Below are 16667 nucleotides of genomic sequence, written 5' to 3' on the forward strand. Positions count from 1 at the left end.
GGCTATGCAACTAGAAAGGACCCTCTAATGTAAGGAGGGAATAAGGAGAGCACTAGAACATGTGTAATATGAAAGTAGAAAGGGGAATACTGGGGGCAGAAGGGTGCAGTGGGGATAGGGGACAGGGAGGTAGGGGAGAGGAGCTGAGGGGTGGAAAGGATCAACCAGAACTACGTATAAGAATGCCACAAGAAAACCTGTTACACTGTGTGCTAAATAAAAATTAAAAGGAACGTTCTATTGAGTACAGAATGTTATGTATAGGAAAAAGATAACAAGCTGGAAGCAATACTACCCTTGGGAGAACTTTAGAGATTGATGACATTATATAATATTGAAGAGAAACAGGAGTAATGATGCTTCTCACATTCCCATGGAGCTTTCAGTTTGACCTAGAAAAAAGTCAAAACGAGCCAGCTGGATGTGGTGGCACATGTCCCCAGCCTCAGCATTCTAGAAGCTGAGGCAGGGTGATTGTGAGCTTCAGGACAGCATGGGCATAGAAAGACCCCATCTGAAGAAAAGAAAAGGGAAGGAGCTGGAGAAGGGATGAGACTGTGATGGGCTATCCTAAGTTATATATAAATTAATGCCATTTTCCAGATACATGGCTCTACTAGACAGTAACAGCATCTGGTTGTTCTAGAGCTGTCAACTTAAACTAGTACCTTTGACCCCATATTTGTTGCTATGCTTTGCCTACACTCTGTCTGAAAATGTCCTTGTGGAAGTTTTCTTTCCCAGAGTGCTGCTGTTGGGAGGCCCTCAGGAGGTTCCTAGTCACAGAAGCGTCGTCTTGAAGGTACCGTGGGACCCCAGCTGTCCTCCTCTGTGCTTTAGTTGAAGGTGGAACCGGATGTTCTGGCATGTGCTCCTTCTACCGCCATGTGGCCCTCACAGGAAGCAGCAGATGCAGGGCCCTTCAGCCTCCAAAACTGTCTCCCCAGTTGCCACAGTTTCTGCATTTCAGTAATGTGAAACTTACAAATGTATTTACTTATTGAAATCAACAGAAATGGTTAGCTATTGAGTCCCAGGACCAACAGCATACATACATCTCAAAACTGTGTCAATTCTGCTTTTCTGCCTCATTGACAAAATTATTCTAACTAGATTTGATGATGAAGAGCCAGCAGTTCTTTAAATGTCCTATCTATCTATCTACTTATCTATTCATCTGTCTGTCTGTCTGTCTGTCTATCTATCTACCTACCTACCTGTCTGTCTGTCTGTCTATCTATCTATCTATCTGCACACACACACACACACACACACACACACACACACACACACACACACACACACACAAATGCCTGGGAATCAGAAGCACGTGGATCTCTATGATTGTGAAGCCAGTCTGATCTGTGTAGTGAATTTCTATGTGTAATCTTCATGGCAACATCTGCCCAATGTACCTATTGATAGAACAAATGTTTCTTTTCATACACACACACAGAGAGAGAGAGAGAGAGAGAGAGAGAGAGAGAGAGAGAGAGAGAGAGAGAGAGAGAGAGAGAGCAAAATCAGTACGATGACTTGGCTGAAGAAAATAAGAGGGAAGCAACTAATAATAAAGAATATTAATTTCAACACTTACATGCTTGCAAAGGCCTACATTCAATGACAAATGAGTAGCAAGTAGCAGGTGCCTGTGTGTAGTCATAATGAGGTTGACAAGCTCCAGTGTGGACTGATAGAAGTGAGGAGCTGTAGACACTAGGAGGGATGCTACCACTGCAGCTGTGGTTTTAAAATGATGCCAATGGTGGTGTATGCTTGTAACCCTAACACTTGGAGGTTGAAGCAGGAGGGATGCAAATTCCAGGCCAGCCTGGGCTACTTAAGACACTGCCTCAAAAAACAAAAAAGAAAAAAGAAAACATTCTCCCTGACTTCCAGATCACCTGCGTTCATGGTTTCATTTCTAGAAAATTCATTCCATACTAAAGCTGTGCAGAATGGACTCCATGCTTACAAGGACTTTAAGGCTACACTTAGATAATTATAAACATGTTTCCCACCTACTAGTAGCACATTTAAACATCAAGCAGGATACAAGATAATTCTTTTGGCATCCTGTACATTGGGAAAATTAGAATTCCTGATTCTTGCCCCCTAAAAGTCTATGGTGTGGACCTGTCATTGGATGGAGAATGATGTCTTGTGTGTGACCTTCCTTTTGGAGGGGGGCGGCGCTAGACTGTGTATTACAAAGTTAATCACCAGTGCAGTAGTGTGGAGCCGGCAGTTGGGGGGGGGGGGGCTTAAATAAGCTGATTGGGTCACGGGAGCTCTTCTCTTATGCATGGACTGAGGCTGTGGTTGGAGGAGTGGGTTAGTTATGGCCAAGGTAGGTTTATTATAAAAGTGAGTTTGGCGTCAGAAAGCCATTGCCAAATGCTGCTTTGGGACTGGATGACCCAGCGTCCGGAGCTGTAGGAAACAAATGTCTGTTTTTTTTTTTAAATAAATTACCCCATATGTGGTATTCTGTTATAGTAGCACAAGACAAAGGCCAACCAGCAAACTGGAACAGTTCCTGCAGAATTAGTTACTAAGAAACATCAGAATGGGGATTTTACTAGCTTGCAAATTACACCCAGGAGGAGGAGTGCTCTGTGGCCTCCTTTCTGCTGCCCTTACACTTTGCTAAAACACATCACTTGATGTGTGACACTTTCATTATTTACCGCTCTGAGGCTCAGAGTGCAGAGCAGCCAAGCTGGTCTCCGCTCACTCGTTCATTAGTTTTAATTAAAGCCTCTAATTTTATTTATGCTGCCACAAACTGATTAACAATTTGCCAGTACAGAGCAGGAAGCCTTAAAAAGTACCTTGAGGAATCTGTGGGTCTCTAACCACAGACCTTACAGAAATGAGGGGGTCTGTGGAGGGTCTCCTTGACAGTACAGCGAAGCAGTACAGTGCAGTTCTGGACAGAAAACCAGGAAGGCTTCAGACAGCCCGAAGGTGTGGGAAAGCTTCCAAAAGGCGAGTCATGAGGAGATGAACCATGGAGGACTCTCGGAGCATCCCAGACTGACAGCTTAGCTGGAAGAAAGTGAGCAGAGACGCAAACATTTATCCCTTCACTCTCTGAGGCACAGGCATTGTGCTAGCTCCAGATGTTAGGAAAAGAAAAATGAACGGGAGAATCAAACAGGCTGAACTGGGAAGTTTTAATCCAGCCATACGCAAATGTGGCTATGTACACATCCTGAGTTGATCTGGTACCCACTCCGGTGATAGAGGTGACTTGGCTCATTCACATGGAGACCATCACATAGAGGTGACTTGGCTCATTCACATGGAGACCATCACATAGAGGTGACTTGGCTCATTCACATGGAGACCGTCACAGGAGAAAGCTGTGGCAGTTCTTACAAAGCACAATTGATCCGGTTTTCTTTCTCTGGTCATGCTTTGGTGTCATATCTAAGGATCCACTGTCAAGTGCAAGGTTGAAATTGCTAACTCCTAAGTTTTCTTTAAAGGTCTTATGGTGTTAGTACATACATTAGCTCTTTGGTTTCTCTTGAATTAATTTTTTGTAGTGGGAAATAGGGTCCCAAATTCATTCTTTTTTGAATATTTTTCACTCCCCATTATCCTCCCTTCCATTTTCAATTCTTTTGCAAATGAACATCCACTATCTCAGCACCATTGTTGAAGAGATTACTATTTCCCCATTGAATGAATGGGTTTGGTATCTTCACTGAAACCCAGTTGAAAACGGATGTAAGAGTTCTATTTTATTGATCTGTATGACTATGCTTATACTAGAATACTCTTTTCTAAATGGAAATCCAATCAAATTTCTTCGTTACTTAATAACTAAAATCATTCTAAATTCCATGTCTAGCTTACAGAATTTTAGATTTTGGTCTTTCCCGATCCTGGCCTCAGTCAGAGCCCAATGCCTAGTCTTTAAATATGCCAGCTTCCAATGCCTAGTCTTTAAATATGCCAGCTTCCACTTGTCTTGCTTCTTTGCCTTGCTGCTTCCTGTTGAGAATCCTTTCCCATCCAACCCTCTCATAGCTGTCTTGAGGAATTCCTGTCACTCAAACTGTTGAAGTGTCTCCTATTTAGAAACCATTTCATACTTGCTGTAGTAGTGTGAATGTTTCTCTCAAGTTCATGTACGGGATGTTAATCCCATGGCAACTGTATTGATAGGCAGCGTCTTGGAGAGGTGATCAGGATGAATTAAGAGATAAATGGATTAATGTTTCCCAAGGCATGGGTTTGTCACAAAGGCAAGTTCATCTTCTTCCTGCCTTCTTGATCTTCTGCCTTCTGCCATGGGACAACACATCAGGAAGGCCCTCACCAGATGTGAGTGCTGTGATGTTGGACCTCCTCTACAGCCCTAAGAAAGCAACTGGTATTGTTTGTAAATGATCTAGGCTCAGAGATTCTGTCATATCAGTACAAACCAAGCTATCCACTAAAAGTTGGCTACTCACTGTGGTCCTGTCTCGTGGTCCTCAGTAGCATTTTTTTATGTAGACTTTTCAGCCTTCAGAACTTTGAGAAATACATGTTCAACAATGCTGTGGAATAATCTTTTTGTACACTGTGAAGATGTGTTACTCTGATTGGTTAAATAAAAGGCTGAAGGGCCAAAAGCTAGGCAGGATTTCTAGGCAGAAAGGATGCAGGGAAGAAGGCAGAGTCACCAGCCAGATACAGAGGAAGCAGAATGGGGAATACAGAGTAAAGATAACTGAGTCACATAAAAGAATATAGATTAAAAAATATAGGTTAACTTAAGTTATAAGAACTAGTTAGGAACAAGCCTAAGCTAAGGCTGAGCTTTCATAATTAAAAAGTCTCCCTGTCATTTTTTTGTGAGTTGGTGGCTCAAAGAAAAATCCATCTACACATCAAGCCACTGAGAAGTGCACAGTGGCATATTTAGGAGCTGTGGAAGAATAGCAGAGCTCTGGACACTCCCCTGGCCTATCCCATTCTGGGTTCCAGGCTCAACACTAGTAGCCACAGGTACTTTGAGCATCCTGGTCCTGAGTCATGAACTTTTCTCAGTCCATGTTCAGGATAGACAAGGGCCCTGGATCTCCCTGAACTGTCCAGGAAGTTCAGTGTAAGGGAGCAAAGCACACACCTATGTCTCCAGGCAGTTAGTAGTCTGAAGACAGAACATGTGATTCAAGGTAAGTATTGCTAGCTGTCAAACTATGCAGGGATTCCTAAGCTGGGTTTAAATTGGAAATCAGACATGTCTGAATAGAAAATCCTGTCTCAGACCCCACAGTGTCATTTGTGAGATCCTCAGGAACTGCCACAGAAGCAAAGGATCATGGGGTACATGTACATGTGTGTATGCTTGTGGAGGAAATGGGCACGGTGTCTGCCCTGTAGAGCTGTCCTGTGGGAGACACATTTTTGTGTACGAAGCTAGAGGTGGGCACAGATCTGTGGGAGTGAGGATACATGCAGAAGTGCCATGGGCTAAGGTAATAAAAACAGTGGGGGTCAATGAAAACCTCAGAGAATGCCAACTAGAGTGGCTTTGGCAGAGTTCCTGGACTCCCACTAAGTGACAGTCAACAGGACCTGACGTGGCTGTCACAGGGGTGTCCAGCCTGCAGCATTTACAGCGCATAAGCTCCAATCTAGCTGTGAATGTGGCCTGATACAATTATAAACTTACTTAAAATGTTACACATTTTTGTGACCTTTTTTTTTTTTTTTGGTAACTTGATCACATAGTTCTTTCATGAACTTTGTAAATAACAATGTCATGTCACAGTGACAAAAGATTGACATGCCTAGTGGAGCATGTGTGAATGACAGGCGAAGGAGGCCTGAGCAGACACCGAGGCTGTGACACCCAAACTCCAGACATGACAAGTGAGATTGACAGAGAAGCCAGGAGTGACGATATTAGCAGTTGGGAGGGACAGACAGGACGCTTTCATATTCTGTGCTATAAAGACATACTCGGATACCATACGCATAAAGCAACAGTCAGTACATCACACACTACTACATAACACTCCACAGCGACTGGTTCCGAGTTAACTGCCTCTCAGCCAGAGGCCCCGGAGGAGTTCAAGGTTGTTACCAACAGCATTGCAAGAAGTTATTGAGCCCACACATCCAGAGTGAGGGAAGAGTGCCAGGGATGCTAATAAGCGAAGCATAGACATCACAGGTCTCAAAAGCCTGGCTCACCACCTGGCCAGAGAGGCAAGTCCAAGCTCCAGAATCATTAACTGCCTTTGTTCCGCCCCCACCCCCATTTCTCCCCATATAATTTTCAGGCTGGAGAGTAATGGAAGATAGATCTCTATGATGCTAGCCTCCTGTCTTCTCAGATGGCTGGCTCTCTGAATAGAGCACAACTTTAAGATTACATTCCTATCTCTGCTTATTGGCAGACAGGCAGCACAAAGATGTCTGTGTACTCAGGTGGGCACAGAGTCATCCTCTTACCATAAACTGTCCTCCTTCTCTTATTTTTTTTTTTTTGAGACAGGGTTTCTCTGTGTAGCCTTGGCTGTCCTGGAACTCTGTAGACCAAGCTGGCCTTGAACTCACAGAGATCCGCCTGTCTCTGCTTCCCGAGTGCTGGGATTAAAGGCCTATGTTACCACCGCCTGGCTCAGATCCCGCCTTTTTTTTTTTTTTTTTTTTTTTGGTTTTTCGAGACAGGGTTTCTCTGTGTAGAGATCCCGCTTTTTAATGTTGGGTAGGGTTATCAGGTTACCCCTCCATCAGACCTATCTAAGGAACCTCACGAGTGCATCAGTGGTTCCATTTGTGCGAATATTCTGGTGCAGTTAGGAACGGAAGTCCTTGACTGGTGCCTGGGTAAAGACACGAGGAGTACCAGCAAGAAAAAAGAAAGAGTACCAGCAAAGGAGAAGTGGAATTGGAGCCAGCTGAGCAAGGGAAATGATTCCATCCCTCTAGGAGAAGGCAGGAGTTTATATAGCCTAACATTACAAACCCTAGGCAGAGCCCAGGAGGAGGAGAACAAAGGTCATTTTAATACGTGGCAGTCAGAGGACAAGTTGTGGGAGTCGCTTCTCTCCTTCTACCACGTGGGGCTTGGAGACAGAAATCAGGTCCTAAGGCTTGGTGGCAAGAGTCTTTACTCCTTTGGTCTTCTGGCCAGCTCAGACTCTTGTTTTTACTTTAAGATTCTATCCAAGGCACCTCCAGAGTTATCATCTCGTATACTAAGTGAAAGAGCAAAGGGGGAGGGGAGAGAACTTCTCGCAGTCTTTGGAGATGTAAGATGTGTTTGGCTAATACTAAGCCAATCACAGCTCGTCGAGAGGCCCACTTATGCCCTCATGCGGGCCTTGCTTTCTGAGAGCCTCTCCTTTTCTTAAGTCTTGAGCTTAAGCCCTTTACAAAATATCTTTAATAAAGGCTTTCAACTCCGCTTCATCAACTGGCTAGTTTTAAAATTCCTTTCAGCACTGAAGGCACGAATCTTAGTTTAGCCTTGGGTTGCTGAGGATGGCAGCACACAGCCTCTCACTGCTGACACTCCCCATTCCCAAACATCCCTCCCTCAATCACGTCCCTTTGTGCCATGGACCCCGACAGTTCCACTTTCTTCATTGTTGGCATACTTGGGATCCCCAGTTTAGCACAGCTATTTCATGGGAAGCCTCCTCTTTGTAAATTCTCCAAGCCAGACTTCTTGGTTGGGCGAAGAATTCTCCTTACTACCGAGTTTCGGGACAAATATTAAATGAGTTAATGCAATCAAGTTATCTATGTGTGTCCACTGTGCCTGAAATGCACGCACTCAGGTGCCCTGCCCAGGTGTGTGTGTTGGGGTAGCGGTGGTGAGCAGTGATAAGGGTTCTTTTACTACTGTTTAGAGATATGCCAGCACAATTCCACTCAGCCCGGGGACAAAGGCCGCGGTGCTGCTCTCTGGGGTCAATGCACGTGGCACGCCCTTGCTTACAAACAAACGGCACGACCGGAGCGCATGCGCTGTTGGCCTCGCCGGCCTTAGGGGCGGTGCTTATCGCAGACCTAGGGCGCGTGCGCTAAACTCTCCACTAACGCTCCCAGCGGCTGCGGAGACTAAGCTTTCGTCTGGGCAGCCGCGTGGTCCCGGGTGAGTGTTCGGCAGCCGGACTGAAGGTCCGGTGGGGGTGCCTGCCCTTCGGGCTCCCCATGCGGCCGTGGCCTCGCGCCGTGGGCTTCTAGCCTTCTGCCGCGGAGCCCACCGGAGCCGGCCGTGGTTTCTCCAGCCCTCGGGCCGGCTGTCTTCCGGTGGGCTCACCTGCAGCCGGAAGTGACGCGTGGCGCACGCTCTCACCTGCGCGGCGGGCGGGGGGCTGTCGCGGCGCCGGGCCAGCCTCTGGGTTTGTGAATGGGGCCCCGCGGGCAGGGCCGGCAGGGCCGGCAGGGCCGGCAGGGCGCTGTTGGGTCCGGATGACGATAATGGCGTCCCTTGAGAGTCGGGGTGGTGCATGCCCGGGCGCCTTCCGCACGGATGCAAAGCTGAGTGGGAAGGATTGAGATGTGAATGCTGTGACCTGGATTCCCTCGTGTGTCATCTTCACTGCGGTCGCCCTCTTCCAAGCGCTGGTCGTTTGCCTCCTGACTACTCCGTCTTAGCTGTTTTTGCTAGACCGCCTCCTATTAGCACTGCATTGCTATTTCTCCATTATCCGTACAGTGGTCCAACCCGTCTTTTACGACTATTAATTGAGTCCTGCCGTTGTCGCCCATCCTGAAACACTTTGAGAGCCGTTTCAGTGCACACTTGAAATAAAAAGATTTTTTTACAAGCACGTTTTCTCCCAGACCTGTGTGACTTGGCCCTTCTTGCCTGCCCGTTCTCAAAACCATGCTTACTTACAGGTAACCCTCCAGACCCTAATCCAGCTCGATCGTGGGCCACAGAACTCCAAGACGCAAGTCTGTTTTCCTAGCCTTGTAAGTCTTGGATGTATCTGAAGCGATTCTGTAAGATTTACATAGTAAGCAAGACTATAATCAGCCATCTAACTTGGTTACAAATAAGTTCTGTGTCCCATCCTCTTCATTATTTCATTGCAAGATACTAACTGCTTTTGACCTTGATTAAATCGCATTCATTCTTTAGAATGTTCCTTTGTCAGAGAGGCCACCTCTGCCTCACACCTCCCTTCACAGTTTCACTTAGGTCTCCTTTACTGTAGGTCTCGTTTACTGTAGAGTTCTGTACTTTCTTTTTATAACCGTCACCACAATTGCACTTTTATGTATCTATACTAATGCCATTTTTTTTTTAATTCCTGACCTCCCAAGAGACCAAGCTTTGTGCACAGAGGAACTAGTGCGCCTAATGCCTGGTGTAATTGAGTCAGTAACAGTGTGTTAGTGTGTGATTTATTTCACCTCTGAAACCATAGCACTTTGATCAAAGCCTTCAAGTTTACATCCCCTCCACTAGAAGCTAATGGCTTGTGCCCTCTGCCAGTTCCTTTCTGACTAAAAATAAAAGAAAACAAACCCCCACCCCACCGTGAACTCCAAGCTGTTACTTCAGTTGCTTTTCTTTTTTTTTTTTCTTTTTTAAATTTTTTTGGATTTTTTTGAGACAGGGTTTCTCTGCGTAGGTTTGGTGCCTGTCCTGGATCTCGCTCTGTAGACCAGGCTGGCCTTGAACTCAGAGATCTGCCTGCCTCTGCCTCCTGAGTGCTGGGATTAAAGGCGTGTGCCACCACCGCCGGCTTCAGTTGCTTTTCTTCAGCTTTAATACTTTGCTCTCCCACTCCTACTCTGCTCATCCCAAGAACTGACACTTCCCCAGGCCTGCTTGCTCAGGAGGGGCTGCACCGTGCTGGAAGTGTTGGCCAGCCAGTTCTGGACCGCACGCACCCGCAGTACTCATTTCTCATCACCGGCCGTCCTTCCAGGCGTTTGTTCCAGACTCTCGTTCTTCTCTGACCCTGTCCCAACTGTGACTGACTGAGGAGACGCCCAGGCTTCTTCCTTATGGAGTTAGTTTCTCTGTAGTCCACCTCAGCTCCCCTTTGCATCTGTAGACTTAGTTACGCCAGGAATCCCTCTCCAGCCAGAGGCAGATAGACATGAGCTGTGCCTTCTGGTCACGTTTATTTGGGACCGTCCCCGGTTGCTGCACAGTTTCCTGTTCAAGTCATCCCTTATGTTCTCTCCACCCATCACATCATACTGTTTTCTACCATCACGTTATATTGTTTTCTCTTCACTTTCCAACAAACCATGCATTATTTTATCACTCTGTCTTTCTCCCTTATGTAGGTAGCCAAGGTCCTTAAGGGTAGGTTGCCTCCCTGTGTCCTTCTTTGCCCTGTTGCCTGCTGACCTCGGACAGTCCGGTGTTTAGTTTTTGTGTCTGTTGCTTCACTGATTTGTTCATTTGTTTTCCCCTTCTTGTTTTCAAATGGTATATATATTTATATTTCATATATTGTTCAGGCTGGCCTTAAACTCACTGTCCTCCTGCTTCAACATCTTAAGTGCTGGGATTCCAGTGTGTGGTGCCATGCCCAACTAGAAACTTCTTTTCTTGGCATCCTCCTTGAGCTACCAATGTCCTAATTTACTGAATCCTGCTTTCCTTATGGAATCTACTCAATTCATTTCTCTTAATCAGTATTTTATTCTGTTTAAAAATCATCAGTTTCCTTAAATTTTTTTTGTAAACTTATCTTTGACTATAATAAAACTATTGATAATTTTGGTTTAATTGACATATTTTAACTTAAAAACAAATCCCTTTATACATAAAAGATGAGTGCCAGGCAGTGGTGGTGCACGCCTTTAATCCCAGCACTCAGGAGGCAGAGCCAGGCAGATCTCTGTGAGTTCAAGGCCAGCCTGGGCTACAGAGTGAGTTCCAGGAAAGGTGCAAAGCTACACAGAGAAACCCTGTCTTGAAAAACCAAAAAAAAAAAAAAAAAAAAAAAAAAAAAAAGATGAGCAAATTCCTTTAAGCTCTGAGTATGTGTACTTTGAATTCCAGCTCTTACAAGGCTCTGAACCAGAATGTCACCCTTCTGTTGGAGGGTGACTTTTCCTCTGACTATAAGCAGGAAGCCCCCAAAGGGAGGAATAGTCTCTTTTTGATGTTAACTTTTACCATTCAGTGTTTAGTGTTAGTTTCTTCTTACCCTCCTCAATCATGATCTCTGGCACCTGTCAGAGCTTTGGGACTTCTGGGGCTTCTTGCTCTTAGAACTGTGTCCGCATCCGCCCAGCCCTTCCCCCTTGAACTCGGATTTGCATTCAGACCACACAGTGTCTCCGTGTTGGGACTTGGAACAAACTCAGTAGCACCCCCCCCCCCCCCCAGCTTCCTGTCTGAGAGTCTTCTCATGATTGATTTCACTGGTGACTTAGTCGCCTAGGCCACTCTTACTTTGGAGCCCTCTCTAAACCTGTCTTCCTTTCAGCAGATATTGGGTGTCCCCTCACGTTAGCCTCTGGCCGGGGAGTCAGTACCAGATCAACTCATCTCTGCTCTTCTTGGGTCCTGGAGAAGCTCCCTTCCCTGAGCTCATGTGGTGTTGTCTAGTCCATACTCCCACCAACTGGCTTGTACTGATTGGATTTTCCAGTAGAAAGTGAGCCACCAAAGGCAGAGGCTGCTCAGTTGTTGGCATTTTATATCCTAGCATTTGATTGCTGGGATATTTTATCCCATGAGGAATGAGTGGGTTGTGCTTGTGGGAGCAGAATTTGTGATCATTTCTTAGAAAGAAAATTTCAATGCCTAAAGAAAGTTTATTAGTCTTTCTACAGCTAAATAGAAAGTATGACTGTCTCTTGGTTGTTTTTTTAAATGTATCTATTTGGTATTATACCAGTAATACGGTGAGTATGTTCTTTTGTGAGAAGTTCCTGAGTGTGTGATAAGATGTGAAAGGTCATTTTCCCCCTCACTGCTCCTGAGGCATCATCCAGCTGTTGCAGGTGTAGAGTGGTCTTTTCAGATGTTCTGTATGCATCCCCCACACACAGATGCACATCCTCTTTATTGACACCGTAGGAAATAGTTGGTATTCTCATGTTAGACTAGGCATTCTTGGACCTGTGTGTGAGTAGAGACAGTCTCTGTCCCATAGCTTACACACCATTGATGTGATGATGGGGTAAAAGCAGAGCATGCTTTTTGAATTTGATTCTTCTCAAGTTAGTGGTATGTGGTCCAGTCCTCTCTTAATGATGCTGGGCAGTGGCAGCAAACTGCAGTTCCCAGGCAGTCACATGATCACTGAAGTCAGCTGAAACAAACTGAAAATAGCATTTTGTGTTTGTCTGAGATAAATGTCTTTGGGAACTGGAATTGCTGAGCAAAGGTTAGGTACATTTAAACGTTTGACTGACATTTCTAAATTGTCTCTGAGCAGACCTATACTAATGTATAGTCCCACTAATAGTATGCGAAGTGGGTTCTTCTTACTTACATTAGTGTCTGTTGTGCCTGCCAACCTGACAGGTGAGAAATTATATTGTACACTGAAATGGAGTTAGTTTTTAAATTTGTATTTAAATTTGTTAAAATCTTGTATATTTTGATACTATTTTTCCCTCTTCCACCTCTCCCCATCATCCCCACTTCTCTACCCTCCCAACTTCATGTTCTTTTTCTCTCTCAAAAAATAAAACCAAGCCGGGCGGTGGTGGCGCATGCCTTTAATCCCAGCACTCGGGAGGCAGAGCCAGGCAGATCTCTGTGAGTTCAAGGCCAGCCTGGGCTACCAAGTGAGTCCCAGGAAAGGCGCAAAGCTACACAGAGAAACCCTGTCTCGAAAAAACCAAAAAAAAAAAAAATAAATAAAACCAAGAAAAACAACAGAAAATAAGAAACAAAAACTGAAAGTCAGACAAACTAACAACAACAACAGCTCAGTGAGACCAAACAATAACAAGACATAACAAAAGTGCACAGAAAAACATGGGGTCAGCTGTGTGCTCAGCAGCTACTCCTGGGCATGGGGCCTGCCCGGAGTGTGACTCATGTCCCAGGGACTCTCCGTTGAGGAAAGCGGAGTTCCCCTTCCTAGCAGGTATGGTTGCAGATAGCTTCTTGGTTAGGGGTGGGACTCGTGTCTGCTTCCCTTCTGAGAGCTGGGGTTTTGTCTGGTTTTCACCCATGCAGACCCTGTGCATGCTGTCAGTTTGAGTTCATATGGGTCAGGCCTGTTGTGTCCAGAGACACGGTTTTTCCTGGAGTCATCCACCACCTCTGAGCCAATCAATCCTCTTCTTCCATGTAGATCTCTGAGCCTTGAGGGTAGAGATTTGATGAAGACATCTGAAATGGAGTTATCTTTTGAGGATATTTTACTTAATCTTTGAGATTCTGATATGTTCCATTTACTGGATGGGTGTTCAATTTTGAAGTTTCTATTGTTATTCCCATAGAAGTTCTCACATTACTGATGCTGTTGGCCATGCCACTCCAACATAAAGCATTCGTGCCACTGCCCAGTGAAAATGCTAACTGGTAAAACAGCAGCTGGGTCATTTCACCTGTCTTAGAACGTTCTGTGGATATCATTCAGGATTGGGCCACTGACTTTCTCATTCACTGTCTATGTGTCTTTTGTTGCTGTTACTCTATTTATTTTTGTTAGCTTTTCTTGTTTATCATAATTTGTACTCTTTAAAGAAATTAATACTTAGAAACTTGAATTTATTTAATTGGAAGGTTATTGATGTTTTGAGAAATCGTGCATTTAACATATTTAAGAAATTGTATACTGATAATTCTATAAACCAAAAGGCTTATCAGTGTTTTTCTTTTCCTTTTAGATACTTTGTAGAGGATGCCTCATGACGAAATCCCCAGCTCACCTCAACCTCAGGAGCAAGACTGTTCACTAAGTCAGCATGTCAGTGCTAATGAAGACATGCTGGTTGGGCAGGAGAGTGGTGGGGACTCAGAGACTGGGGAGTGCCTCTCTACTTCCTGTGAGTATGGGCCATCCACATCTGCTGAAGCTTGTGTGTTGGCAACCACAAGGCGAGGGCCAACCGTGCTACACATTGATCGGCATCAGATCCCCTCAGTGGAGCCCAGTGCTCAGGCCCTGGAGCTGCAGGGCCTGGGTGTGGATGTCTATGACCAGGCCGTCCTGGAGCAGGGTGTGCTTCAGCAGGTGGACAGTGCGATGCATGAGGCCAGCCGTGTGGCCCAGTTTGCTGATGCGGAGAAGGATTATCAGTCAGTCCTGGATGACCTCATGTGAGTGTGGGCCTTGTTTTTTCAGAACTTGAGTTGAAATATGACAGGGAAATTCAGGGAATAGAAAGCTGAGATTTGGGAAATGGTTAGGATAGCACTCCATTTGCATTTTGAGCTCCAGTTCCTTCAGGAACAAAATTGCCTATAGGTGGGTGCTCGGATCAGCTCCTAAAGTCCTGTCCTTGCCGAGGGTCTGGGAGAGAAAGTCTGTCCTAAAGCACATGCTGAGTGCTCCTAGGAGATATCCATGGGAGTTTCGTACGCAAGATACCGGAAGTGTGACTGTCACCCATCAGCACCTTTCTCTCTTCTGTAGTTGGTAGTTTGCTCTTCCCAAACTTAATGTTTATTCCTTTGGCAGTTTTTCAGATTTTCATTTATAAAAATATTGAGAATAAACTCCCTGCCCTTCATTTCCTTTGTCCTATTTTTGACTCTAAAGAAAGATTCAGTCCTGTGGAGACTTCTTTGTGTTGTAGAGAAAGACATGGGTTCTGCTGAGTGCAGTCCTCCGGTGGGGAAGGTGGTAGGTAGGCCAGCCTGGGGGAGAGGCCAAGAGTTGGGAGGTAGTGGAGTGTGGAGCTCACTTATCCTCCTGGGGATGTCTAGGTAGGGTCAGACATAAGCAAGAGCAGCTAAGGCCTGGCTTGGGGGAGGAAAAGACGACCCCAGTGCATGGCTGGGGAAAGACGAGGCAGGTGAGTGAGCCTGATGGTGGTGCTGCCCAGCTGGAGAGGCCGGGAATACGTTTCTACAGACGCTTAAAGGGCACCTTTTCTCTTAACAGTTCCTTGTCTCTAATTGTTTGATTTGTTTTAGTTCAAGTAATTATTATTGTTATTAGTTAGTTTTGGCCCCCAGAGTAGCACATCTTTTTGCTTAGTGTTTTGAAACCGTTAGTGTTCCCTGCAATGACCCACCTTCTGTGATTGATCTTGGAACTATGTCCTGCTTTCTATAGAGGTGTCAGAGGAGAATGCTATGGAGTTACTGCCTTAGATAGCTAGTAACTTGCATTGTTACCCTGAAATCTGTAAAGAATACAAACAGCAAATTATGACATTGATTTTCTCCTTTCAAAATTAGAAGCAATAATTTTGTAGCATTTTAGGAGCAACTAATTTTCAGTTGTTCTTTTCTCTTTACACCATGAAGTTTATTGTTATGGTAGAAAAATTTCCAGTTCTGTGAAAGGAAAACATTTTCACAGATAAGCGATTCACTTAAGGAAAATGATTAAGCACTTTTAGGACTTTGTCAAACTTTGGGAGGCTTCTGTGATGTGTATGAATTTCTTCACATATAAAGGAAACTTAGACGGAGTTCTGTCCTTACCCCACTGTCTTGAATAAAGTAGACACTAAAAAATGCTTGTAGAAAAAATGAGTCATTTGCACACAGGCGTGAGAAGTGAAGCACCCAGAGAAGAGAACAGCATTAGTACTTATCTTATGCTTCTAATCTATTTGTAGCTATGAAGAATGCATTCTGCTTTAGTTTTGTTTACATTTCAGATCATAAGAAGTAAAATAGATACATTTTTATCATTTTCTCTACTTTATGCTATGAAAATGTTACCACGGAAAAAAAACAAGCAATTCTTCTTACTTTTCAGGTCGTGTACAACATCCCTGAGACAAATCAATAAAATTATAGAGCAACTTAGCCCTCAAGCTGCCACCAACAGAGATGTCAACAGGAAACTAGATTCTGTAAAACGTCAGAAGTATAACAAGGTGATGCTAAATGACTTACTAAGTACTGCATTTAAACAAAGTTACAGGTCAAGATCATTTACCAGCTTAGGAAGTGTTCTGGAAAGGACGTGTGTTATGTGAAACAATATTATAATAGAAAAACATTTTTTTTAAAAAGGTGTATTTTTACTTTAAGTGTATGAGTGCTTTACCAGCATCTATGTATGTGTATCATGTGTGTGCTTGGTGCCTGCAGAGGCTAGAAGAGGACATTGGGTCCCTTGTAACTCGAGTTGTAGATAGTTGTGAGCCACCATATGGATGCTGGGAACTGAACCCAGGTCATCTGCAAGAGTAGTAATTGCTCTTGACCGATGAGCCACCTCTCTAGCCCCACAATGGAAAAATTTGGGGTGCCTTTTTTTTTTTTTTTTTTTTTTTTTTAGTTTTTTGAGACAGGGTTTCTCCCTGTAGTTTTGGTGCCTATCCTGGATCTTGCTCTGCAGACCAGGCTGTCCTCAAACTCACAGAGATCCGCCTGGCTCTGCCTCCCGAGTGCTGGGATTAAAGGCGTGCGCCACCGCTGCCCAGCTTGGGGTGCCTTTTATTTGTGTGATCTGACAGCTCTGCTTTATAGTATTTTTAATAACCCATACACGCAGATACATATCCATATATATATATATATATATATATATATATATATACACACATATATATGTTTCCATCCATCCATCCATATTTGT

The 16667-nt window shown here is 44.6% G+C and overlaps 1 protein-coding gene across 1 annotated transcript in view; it reads left to right on the top strand.

The window, feature by feature from the left end:
- The first annotated feature begins 8021 nt into the window (after positions 1-8021).
- Positions 8022-16667, top strand: part of Ercc6 (ERCC excision repair 6, chromatin remodeling factor) — an 82383-nt gene continuing 73737 nt past the window's right edge. The window contains exons 1-3 of the mRNA XM_052733903.1: positions 8022-8113; positions 13792-14224; positions 15840-15960. Of these exons, the coding sequence (XP_052589863.1) occupies positions 13806-14224; positions 15840-15960 (540 nt within the window). The 5' untranslated portion in view covers positions 8022-8113; positions 13792-13805. The remainder of the gene's footprint in view (positions 8114-13791; positions 14225-15839; positions 15961-16667) is intronic.

This window comes from Peromyscus californicus, unplaced genomic scaffold, assembly GCF_007827085.1.
Source record: "Peromyscus californicus insignis strain IS unplaced genomic scaffold, ASM782708v3 Scaffold_12__1_contigs__length_115047231, whole genome shotgun sequence".
Taxonomy (NCBI): domain Eukaryota; kingdom Metazoa; phylum Chordata; class Mammalia; order Rodentia; family Cricetidae; genus Peromyscus; species Peromyscus californicus.